General features: G+C 35.9%; 1 protein-coding gene across 3 annotated transcripts; it reads left to right on the forward strand.

Moving 5' to 3' along the window:
- The first annotated feature begins 643 nt into the window (after positions 1 to 643).
- f11r.2 (F11 receptor, tandem duplicate 2) lies at positions 644 to 11725 on the forward strand. Of its 3 annotated transcripts, XM_048187708.1 has the most exons (8): positions 4374 to 4851; positions 5419 to 5481; positions 5679 to 5795; positions 5924 to 6064; positions 6202 to 6249; positions 9740 to 9894; positions 10116 to 10218; positions 10989 to 11725. In XM_048187708.1, exons 1-8 carry the CDS (start codon positions 4809 to 4811, stop codon positions 11201 to 11203), a joined length of 885 nt encoding a protein of 294 aa, XP_048043665.1. In that variant the 5' UTR covers positions 4374 to 4808; the 3' UTR covers positions 11204 to 11725. The 3 variants fall into 3 exon arrangements, with proteins under 3 accessions (XP_048043666.1, XP_048043665.1, XP_048043664.1); XM_048187709.1 differs by lacking the exons at positions 4374 to 4851; positions 9740 to 9894; positions 10116 to 10218; positions 10989 to 11725 and adding exons at positions 644 to 794; positions 6629 to 6731; positions 7050 to 7650 and having other exon boundaries at positions 6202 to 6404; XM_048187707.1 differs by lacking the exons at positions 9740 to 9894; positions 10116 to 10218; positions 10989 to 11725 and adding exons at positions 6629 to 6731; positions 7050 to 7650 and having other exon boundaries at positions 4603 to 4851; positions 6202 to 6404.
- Positions 11726 to 11935: the final 210 nt, after the last annotated feature.

Genomic DNA, 11935 nt, shown 5'->3' on the forward strand with positions numbered 1-11935 from the left:
TTATGTCATTTACATTATATATTTGATAGTTACGCATACATTATTGTATTTGAAATGGTAGAAAAACCTGTTTCTGAGCTCAAAATAAAGCACTTTCCCTCTGTACATGACTGTGGGGACGAGCACTTCTGTGGCGCTTGGAATTTTTATAATTAATTAAAAAACAAATATTGCCACATTGATGGCTCAACAAGGTTTCATTGTTCAAATAACATATTGTTTCATATTAAAATATAAAAAAATTGTAATCCTAAAGTGTTTTTTAAGTGTAATATTTCTGTAAAGTCTAGGGACAGAAAAGTGGACGTTTCTGTAGAATGACCCATATATAAGTAAACAATAAGGTACGAGAGGCTAACTTATTCGTTATACAGCACTAGCCTCGAGTACCTTGTTGCTTTTATAAAACGGTTACCACAATACAAATCTTAAAGCCAAAAATATGTATCGATGCCACTTTCATGAAGTAAACTTTCACTAAACTTTCCGCTGGAAAAATAGTCCCTGACTGTGAACAGCAACAGAAGTTACATTATTACGCCATTAGATGGCGGCAAAGACTGTCTTTATGAGTGTGTCAGTCAGTAGCGAAGACTTTTACATTGAAAAGACTGAATTGTGTACACGTAACAAAACACAACTGATAAATGCTTTGACTAGCGCCGTCAGTCACAGGAAAACCCCTTAACTGATAAAAGGAGATGATACATAAGATAATACATTGGACATTTAAACAGATTTTTTTATTATGAACATAGGACTGACCTGAAGGAAAATGCTAAAACTGAAAGCAGGTAATAAACTCACTCAATCGATCTCTTTCTCACAATACTCTTCTAGTTCTACATAATACAGTAAGCAGTATCAATTGAGAACATACAGTTTACATTGCTAAGAGTGGTTGCTAAGGGTGTTGTGTAGTGATACCAGAATCGTTGATAAAACACAGCTATTGACCAATCAGAATCAATTTTATAATATTATTAACAGCACTCTTTTCCACCCTCAATCCCCATGGCTGAGGTGCTCTTGAGCAAGGCACCTAACCTCCAATAACTGCACCTGGTGTGTGTGTTCACTACTCACTGCTCCTAATGTGTGTGCACTAACCTGCGCAGCGTTTCCTAAAAGCGTCGTATGCTTTTGGGAAACTACCCTGGATGGGTGGACGCAATGCAGAGGACAAATACAGAGTATGGGTACCATACTTGGCCTTCACATCACTTATAATTATGTAACACATACATAACAGCTGAAGACTCTTAAAGGGTTAGTTCACCCAAAAATGAAAATTATGTCATTAATGGCTCACCCTCATGTCGTTCCAAACCCGTAAGACCCCCGTTCATCTTCGGAACACAGTTTAAGATATTTTAGATTTAGTCCGAGAGCTTTCTGTCCCTCCATTGAAAGTGTAGGTACGGTATACTGTCCATGTCCGGAAAGGTAATAAAAACATCATCAAAGTAGTCCATGTGACATCAGTGGGTTAGTTAGAAGTTTTTGAAGCATCAAAAATACATTTTGGTCCAAAAATAACAAATACTATGACTTTATTCAGCATTGTCTTCTCTTCCGGAATCCTTTCCATTGAATTGATTCCATTGAATCCTTTCATCTGTCGGCGTTGGTAATGCACTTTTACGTCGTTGTTTTTGGCGATTAGGACATCCGCGACATGCACACTTATGCACCATTTAAAAAAATATAGCAATACCAAAATACAAACAATGTAGAATAGCTTGAATAAAGCGTGCGTCTCCCTCAGACTGTAAACGAAGCTCGGGCGCACCGGATAACACGTCAGCAGCGTCACTGCAGAGTCGTGAACCCGGATTGACAACAGACCCGGAAGAGAATACAATGCTGAATAAAGTCGTAGTTTTTGTTATTTTTGGACTACTTTGATGATGTTTTTATTACCTTTCTGGACATGGACAGTCTACTGTACATACACTTTCAATGGAGGGACAGAAAGCTCTCGGACTAAATCTAAAATATCTTAAACTGTGTTCCGAAGATGAACGGAGGTCTTACGGGTTTGGAACGACATGAGAGTGAGTCATTAATGACATAATTTTCATTTTTGGGTGAACTAACCCTTTAAATATGTATGCAAATTCTGAATTACATCTCTTTTATTTCAATAATGCAAGTAAAAAAGATTACAAAAATATTTCAGGTTAAATACTAAGGGTTAAATAATGAATTAAATAATTAAAAGTCAGAATTTGTTACTTAAATAGCACAATACTTTGGAAGTTACTAATTAAATTCATAATGTAATTTAAAGGCAATCTACATTGTCCAGAAATACACATTTAAATCTTTGTTGTGTCAAATCTTTGACTCTGTATGTAAGAGTTTTCTTTTATTATCAATGATTTTATTTATGATTTATTATTAGGGGCCAAGCACCGATCTGTTGGCGTTCTTTTTTTTATTTTTATTTTCGATTATTAGGCTATTCTTCTTCCGCTCTTGAGTCTATGGCAGCCTATAGAACCGTATGGTAAAAAGTTGTGAAATTTGGCACACAGTTAGAGGACAGTCTGATCTGTGTCTGTAGCAAACTTGGAGTCTCTATCTCAATCCCCTCTAGCGCCACCAGCTGTCCAATGTTGCACTTATGTTTATGCTAATAACTTTTGAACCGTAAGGGCTAGAAACAAAATCCTCTGATTCCTTGACGAATCGAATGCATCCTATGACGTCATTTTCCGTCATGAAAAATTTTCCGCCATTTTGAATTTTCTGAAAAACCTACGTTTTCGAACTCCTCCTAGGCCGTTACTCCAATTTTCACGAAAATTTAACCAGATCATCTTCAGACCATGCCGACAAAAAGTTATGGAATTCAAGCTGATTCCTCAAACTGTTTTCGAAAAACACGTGATCGAATTGTACGTAGTGCTTGCGAAAACAGAAGTAAGGCTGTATCTCTGCAACACTTTATCGTATTCAGACCAAACTTGGTACCTGTCATCACAAGCATGACCTGAGGCATCATGCAGTGTTTCGGCACAGCGCCACCTACTGGTGCGTAGATATGAAAAATGGATATTTTTGCTTATAACTTCTGATGGGTTTGTCCAAAAATCATAAATGTCTCGTTGGATTCGGGGAATCATGCCGAGTTGAATGATATCCAATTTTCCCATATTGGCCATTTTAGCCGTCGGCCGTTTTGAATTTTGTGCTAAAATGCTGTATTTTACGAACGCATTAGCGTATCGTTACGAAACTCGGTATGGGTCATCAGGACAATGCCCTGAAGGAGCCTGAGAAGTTTCGGCACTGTGCCACCTTGTGGTCAAAAGTTATAACAAAATTTACAAAAATGCTAATAACTTTTGACTATATTAACCGATTGTAATGAAACTGGTCTCTGTAGATTCATGCTGAGAACATAGATATCAATTTGCCATAGTCAGCTGAACGTCCTGTCTGCCATATTGTTTTTCTTTAAAAACGTACTTTTTCGAACTCCTCCTAGACCGTTGCTCCGATTTTCACCAAAATTGAACCGTATCATCTTCAGACCATGCCGACAAAAAGTTATGGATTTCAAGTTGATAAGTCGAACCGTTTTCGTATACCGGAGCAATGAATTTGAGGCATGATGCAAAACACACTCTTGAAGCTGTATCTCTGCAATGCTTTGACATATTGACACCAAACTTTGCGGTTGTCATTGTCAACTCACTCTGACTATACCGCATGAGTTTGGTCACCGCGCCACCTATTGGTGGAAAGTGATAAACCAGTAAATCTTTATTATTGACTGTATATGTGATTTTTCATCTCTTTTGACTAAAATGATCCTAATAGGTTTTTAATTGCTCACTGTTGCAGTTGGTCTGATGCTTATGGCCATGTTGGCTGGCTTGTTGTGCCGCTTTTGTGCTTGGCCCCGTAATTGCTGCTTGCAGCTATATTTATAAATAATTTCATTACTATACAAATATGTTTTCATAAATATATTTATGGTTCTGTATGTTGTATCTTATTAATGAAGTAACCCTTTGTATACGAACAAAGCAGTGATAACATTTCTAACATTAAATAAAATGTTTACAATATTTACCTACGTTTTTGAAAGCAGAAAACACATTTATAGTCTGTTTAGTCTAGACTAGAGAAAAAGGTGTCAGACACAACTGCTGGTACCATGGTAACCAGTCTCCACACAGCTGATTCAACACCATCTCAGTCCACCCCAACAGGAAATGTTACACCACATTTACATACTGTGGTTTTCTGTTTTTATTATGAAAAAGTGTGCCGCTGATGTCATGTTTTTTTTTTTCCTGCTCCACTGTCCACAGCTAATCATTAAAAATTGAGTGTTATATTTTGCTAATTAAATGTTTCACACTTAATTTTATATAATACATATCCATAATCTCCAAACGTTTTAATATCTATTGGTTCTCCACTCTCCTGACATTTTTGTTCCTGTAGATCTTATCATGTGAGTTACTTAGGATACAAAGACCTATTGGCAAAAGTTTGGACTCCTAAACAGGGTTCATTCTGAGAACGATTTCCAATTATTTGTCTAACCTGGAATCTGTGTTTACTTTCATCACGTCATGCAGCGGCAGTGTGAGTGTCCAACCAATCACACACGCTACATGTTATACTAGTCTATCAGCCTTTCAGCTTATTTTGACTCAGTTTTATGGGAACATAACAGATAAACAACTGCAATAAAGCTCTGTTACTGTAGGTCGAATATTAACCAGACATAATTTTTTAAAGAGAAACATTTACTCTCGAAGAGTGTGTATCATTTCAGAGTGGATATGTTGACTTTCGTGTTTGTGTGCCTCTCTATCTCAGTCACAGGTAGGAGTCTTTGGTAGTGGTCTTTGTTCACAGAAGATTTTTTTTTAATTGGCTGCTATTTTGTTGGAACAGTTTCCATCAGTGTTTTCCTCTATATTTTAGTAAATTAATAATATCATCGTACTATTGCATATTGTTAAATGTATTGTTTAATTTAGAGTTTATTAGCTATAAGTCTACAAGAACAGTCTGTGTACCTGTGTCTCAAATGTGGCCTAGTTTTATAGTAACCATTAAGATAAACAGTCATATTTTGAGTGGGTTTTTGCCTATGAACAACTGGCCAGGGTGTCCAGTGAGTATACAGAATATTATATTAGTAGATTACATGCTGTGTGTGTAAAAATACTGTTTTGTTGAAGAGTAATAGGTTTCCTTAAATGTTGAAATATGCATTTGTATAGGTTCAGGTATTACACATGTCTGTATAACATGATGTCTGAACATCATTCCACTCTGGATACAGCGTTTCATGTGATTTATAATACTTTTAATGTGAATGTTTTAAGAATTCTTTCTTACTGATATAGTATGTATAGGCTTGAATCCATCTTATTCTGTCCACAGGCCTATATGCATCTTTTACGGTTAGCGTTAGTAATCCCTTAATAACCGTTAAAGAGAATGAGGGTAAGTTGCATTTTACTTTTTCTGTTAATCTTTGTCTTTCAATTATAGCCTAATTGTTTTGTGTGGTCTTACAAATGTAACAGTTTACTGGAGAGCCTTTCTCTTCTGGCTTTTTGGTGATCCTTACTCAAGGATTTGATGTGGAAAAACTATGCACATTGATGCATCAGATTAAACAAATTATTACTTTTTTTCAGGAGTTGACTTGAAATGTTCCTACACCGCTGACTTTGGAGCAACACCCAGAGTAGAATGGAAGTTCAAGGATCTCAAGGGCTATCAGTTTTTCATCTACTTTGATAGCATGCTAACTGGTATGGATAAAATGGTTGCCATCCAGTGTCGTCATTGTAACCTTGCAGTAGCATTCCTTAATGTGTGTAGATGTATTTTATTGAAATGAGAACTGGGAAAATATTTAGTATTGTGCATCTTTCATCAGCTGAATATGAAGGCCGTATCACTGTGTATAATGGAGGTCTGAGATTTGACAAGGTGACGCAAGCAGACACTGGAGACTATGACTGTGAAGTGTCTGGAAATGGTGGTTATGATGAGAAGACCATCAAACTCACTGTCCTTGGTAAATTTAAGTAGAAATTATATTATTTAAGACATTTTGTTGTACATGGTTGGTGGGGTGCACAGATTATTGCTTTGATTAAATAATGTTTTATATAATTAGCCTTATAATTCCCACTGTAATTCCTTCCACTACAGTGCCTCCTTCCAAGCCCGTATCCAGAATTCCTTCTTCAGTTACAACAGGCAGTAACGTCCTTCTGACCTGCTTCGACAATGTTGGCTCTCCCCCACCCACCTATAAGTGGTACAAAGACAACACTCCCCTCCCTGATGATCCCAGCAAGTTCCCCACATTTAAAAACCTCACCTACAAGATGAATGTTTTCAATGGAAACCTGGTGAGTGTTGATCTACAATATTAGAAAATACAAAACAGCATAAATAATATAATGTGTGTGTATATTCACATCAGATGATTGAAACTCTTTGGTCAAAACATTCAGTATATATTTCTATAATTAAAATGTAATATTTGTGTGTAAATATAATTCTAGGTTTATACCGTGTAAATTTATAAGGTAAATCAAATATGTAAAATAATTTTTTGTCTGTGTGTGATCAGGAGTTCCCGAGTGTGTCTAAGCTGGATATCGGTTCATATTTCTGCGAGGCCGGTAATGGAGAAGGCGTCACTCAGCGGGGTGATGCAGTGCGGATGGATGTCCGTAAGTAACATTGTCATTGCATTCAAATAGGGCACCTTTAAAAAGGACAACAGAACTAGTTTGGGGAATCATTGGAGGAACTGAGAACAGAGTTACTGGCAGGCCTCATACAGCCATAATGCCATCGCTGCTTGGACAATCTTATAAGAAGAATATTGTGTTTCCGATGTTTTTGCATTTTGTCAGTAGCCCACAAAGATAGTTAGTCAGTTAGTTACAAATATGTCAATAAACTAAGCTTTTTATTGTCTCCCTAGCATTGCTACTTTTTGGCATTTTGAATTTTTTTATGCTAATAACTTTGTTTTTGTAATATAGTTGATGTAGACAGCAGCCAAGTGCCAGCTGTGAGGGGCACCTTGAGCACGGAGACACAGAATGTGCTGAGCAAGATCACCATGAACCACATGCTGGAAAAAATGTATGGTGTATTCACGTTACAAGAGGTGAAACTAAAACTAGAGATACAAAAACTGGAATTAGAAATAACCAAGTTAAAACTGGAGCTGCAAAAACGTGGACATGAAGTGTAGATTCCATTCAACATCACTGCTATGTTTAATATATTCAACCGCATTTTGCATATATGTATAACATATTCAAACTATTCATTGTTTCAGTTTTCTATGTCAATCAGACAATGTTTTCTACAATCATATCATATTGTTTGTATTTCTTACCTTGCCGTATTGTGTAGAACAACACAGATTATGTTGCACATTCAGACTGGTTTCATTCTGAGCTCTCCATGCAAGGATTTGTTTTGGCATGTGTTATACTGAGTTTGCTTGAATCCTAATGTGTCTTTCAATGATGGATCATAGTGCATTTTAAAATCCTGTGATGTTGAAAATTTGTTGTTTTAAAAATGTTTTAAAAAATAAACTGGTATGGATAAAAACTATACTGTTATTATAAACTCTGTTGTCTTCCAGTTTATCATTGTAACTTTTGGCCCAGTATTGAAATGATTCTGTTTGGTATGTGAAGCAGAAATTCATATTCCATATGATTATTTAGATTTTAAATGTGATATGGGGAGGATGTGATTCGTTTGTATCTTTCTGTTTCATTCTCGATATGAAGGCTATCACTGTAAAGGACTGGGGTTTGACAAGGTGACGAAGACAATATTATGGCAGAGAGGTGTCTGACAATGGTGAATATGATGAGAAGACCATCAAACTCACGGTCTTTGAATCATCAAAATTCTTACTTCCAGTTACTTTTTGGTAGTCACAAAAACTTGTTACTGCAAATATTGTTGCCTCTTCAGAAATATTGGGGGAGGGTTACTCAGTTTTAGCAACCTCACCTAGAAAATGAATGTTTTTAGAGATAACCTGGTGAGTAATTCTACAGTTTCGTGGATGTTTTTAACAGTTGTTTGGTTGTATTTTGTTTATATAGTTATATTGACAGTAGTTGACCACTGGAGTCAGTCGAAAAGAACCTAATGGAGAATTAATGTGAGGCTGATCACTGCCGGGCTAGATGTAATCTCTGCTCTGTAATCTCTGGATGTAATTTGGGCGTAATGGGTGGAGCTAGATGGGTGTCATTTTAGGTTGAGGGCCGGATGAAAAAATTTAACCATGTGCGGGGCGAATTTTTTTTTTTAAACCTTAGTGAGCTGACAGTTACATTAATATTAACCATACAAACTACACATTAAAAAACAAAAAACACAATGCTCTTTGAAAACTGCATTTGTTTCTACTGCGAAAAGACTTTTTTAAAATAATGTTTTATTTAATATTTTTATTATTGATTTTTTTTTCTATGGAGCAAATTTGAGACTATTTGCCAGTCTTTTTTTCTTTACATTTTTTTTATTTGTTGTTTATTTGTTCAATAACAGGCCAAACTAGCCTTAAGCAAAAAATATGTCTCATATGTCTCGCTCTCCTTAAAGGATTAGTTCACTTTCAAATGAAAATTTCCTGATGATTTACTCACCCCCATGTCATCCTAGATGTTCATGTCTTTCTTTCTTCAGTCGAAAAGAAATTAAGGTTTTTGATGAAAACATTCCAAGATTTTTCTCCATATAGTGGACTTCAGTGGAACCCAAATGGTTGAAGGTCAAAATTACAGTTTACAGTGATCCCAGACAAGAAATAAGAGTCTTATCTAGAGAAACCATCGCTCATTTTCTAAAGAAAAAAATGAAAGTTTTATAAGTTTTAAAGGGTCATGAAACCCTCCTGTTTTACCCTGGTTGTTCACACCTCAAAGCTCAAAAAAACTTTGTTAAAATGGGCGTGTAAAACTCTGGAAAAGTGGGAGTGCAGAAGGGGGGAAGAGGGGAGAGAACAACCAATGAGGCACAGACATAGAACACACTCATTATACAGAATAATGAATATGAACACGGAGAAAATGACAACAAACTCCCAAGCACAAGGGAGAAATGCGAATGAATTTTTAATAGGGCTAATAATAGGCTACTTTGATTATGTTTACGAGCACTGCAGTCTCAAAATCAGCATAGAATAATTGTGTCGTCGCATTCAGATAGGCTAACATTCAGATATCTTAACAATCATATTTTTCATGTGTTCGTATTCAAACTCCAGTTCTGACTGCATCGTGGGCAAAATACAAACAACACTCATGTGCTGTTGTGCTGAGGGAAACATACACATGGCTCGCGTGTCCGAACGCAGAGCAGGCAGAGGTGAATGAGCCGCAATTTTTTGACATTTGAATTCTCCTCTGTAATGCGATCTCATGTGAACATATTTTCCATTTGTACGGGTAGATTACAGCAAAACAATCCGCATGCACACAACTTCTACTCTGGTCGCAGGAAAACACATTTTTGTGTTGTAGCACTGAGAAAACGAGCACCAATGATACGTCTCTGAATGACAAGAGACAGAGGCGAGAGAAGTGATTCCTCATCATGCATAATACCGCAATTATAATCTTATGCATACTACAGTGCAGTGATTGGATTGAATGAGCTTTTTATCATGAAAAAATCCAGAAACTACTCACAACAGGCAGTAACGTCCTTCTGACCTGCTTCGACAATGTTGGCTCTCCCCCACCCACCTATAAGTGGTACAAAGACAACACTCCCCTCCCTGATGATCCCAGCAAGTTCCCCACATTTAAAAACCTCACCTACAAGATGAATGTTTTCAATGGAAACCTGGTGAGTGTTGATCTACAATATTAGAAAATACAAAAGAGCATAAATATAATGTGTGTGTATATTCACATCAGATGATTGAAACTCTTTGGTCAAAACATTCAGTATATATTTCTATAATTAAAATGTAATATTTGTGTGTTAATATAATTCTAGGTTTATACCGTGTAAATTTATAAGGTAAATCAAATATGTAAAATAATTTTTTGTCTGTGTGTGATCAGGAGTTCCCGAGTGTGTCTAAGCTGGATATCGGTTCATATTTCTGTGAGGCCGGTAATGGAGAAGGCGTCACTCAGCGGGGTGATGCAGTGCGGATGGAAGTCCGTAAGTAACATTGTCATTGCATTCAAATAATAACTGCACTAACATTTTCACACTGAGTTGATAACTTCAGAATAACTTCACCAGATGATGTGCTCTTTAAATAAAATCATATTTTATTTTTTAAACTTTAATACTCTGTTAATTTCAGTTGTTACTGCACTATAAGTTTTTCACATTTGATCATATGTACCTCCTTAAATTTTCAAAATACAATGTAAGCAAACAAATAAAAATATATGACATATCTGGGGCTGGTTGCATAAATGTAGCCTTTAACTTTTGAGAATATTTGCAATTTGCAATATTTGCCATAAAATCTCTCTCTCTCTCTCTTTTTTTTTTTTAATGAATAAACCATTAAAGATTTTTTAAAAATTGTGCAGTGGGCAAAGACAGATAAAATCAAGCAACAGGAAGACAACCAAATATTACATTTAAAAAGGACAACAGAACTAGTAGTTTATGGAGAGGAAAACCCCATGTTTGGGGAATCATTGGAGGAACTGAGAACAGAGTTACTGGCAGGCCTCATACAGCCATAATCCCAGCGCTTGGACAATCTTATAAGTAGAATATTGTGTTTCCGATGTTTTTGCATCTGTTTTTTTCAGTAGCCCACAAAGATAGTTAGATAGTCATTATCACTGTTTGGACTGTGTACAACTCGTTATAAATATGTCAATAAACTAAGCTTTTTAATGTGTTCCTAGCATTGCTACTTTTTGGCATTTGAATTTTTTTATGCTAATAACTTTGTTTTTGTAATATAGTTGATGTAGACAGCAGCCAAGTGCCAGCTGTGAGGGGCACCTTGAGCACGGAGACACAGAATGTGCTGAGCAAGATCACCATGAACCACATGCTGGAAAAAATGTATGGTGTATTCACGTTACAAGAGGTGAAACTAAAACTAGAGATACAAAAACTGGAATTAGAAATAACCAAGTTAAAACTGGAGCTGCAAAAACGTGGACATGAAGTGTAGATTCCATTCAACATCACTGCTATGAGTCCAAGAATTGATTTCATGTAATGGTTTCTGATATTTTTTCATTAATTTCATTAATATATAATGTTATGTTGTTATACTGTGAGCCTTTGACTGATGAACTACAATAATGTAGTACTACATTTTTTTCTGTTCAACATATTCACCCACATTTTGCATATATGTATAACAAATTCAAGCTAGTCATTGTTTCAGTTTTCTATGTCACTCAGACAGTGTCTTCTACAATCATTTATCAACCATAATGCCCAGATCCATTTTCATCTCCTGCCTCAGATCTTCAAAGAACTTGGTCTTTCTCCAGCTCTGAGAGTGCATGGTCTTTACCATAAAGCATTTTGAGTATTCAGAGTAAATGTAGAATTTAGAAGTCTGAGTTACAGTCATATTGTTTGAATTTCTTACCTTATTGTGTAGTAGAACAATGCAGACTAGTTTCATTCTGAGCTCTCCATGCAGGGATTTGTTTTGGCTTGTGTTACAATGGGTTTGTTTGAATCCTTCTTCCAATGATGGATATCGTATAATTGTATATAATTGTAATTGTATAAAATACAATTTTGTACATTTTCTACCATAAATATATCAAAAATGTATTTTTGTGAGTGGATATGCATTACTAAGGACTTCATTTAGATAACTTTAAAGGCGATTTTCTCAATATTTAGATTTTTTTGCACCCTCAGATGATAGATTTTCAAATAGTTG

Source organism: Megalobrama amblycephala, linkage group LG4 (genome assembly GCF_018812025.1).
Source record: "Megalobrama amblycephala isolate DHTTF-2021 linkage group LG4, ASM1881202v1, whole genome shotgun sequence".
Taxonomy (NCBI): Eukaryota; Metazoa; Chordata; class Actinopteri; order Cypriniformes; family Xenocyprididae; genus Megalobrama; species Megalobrama amblycephala.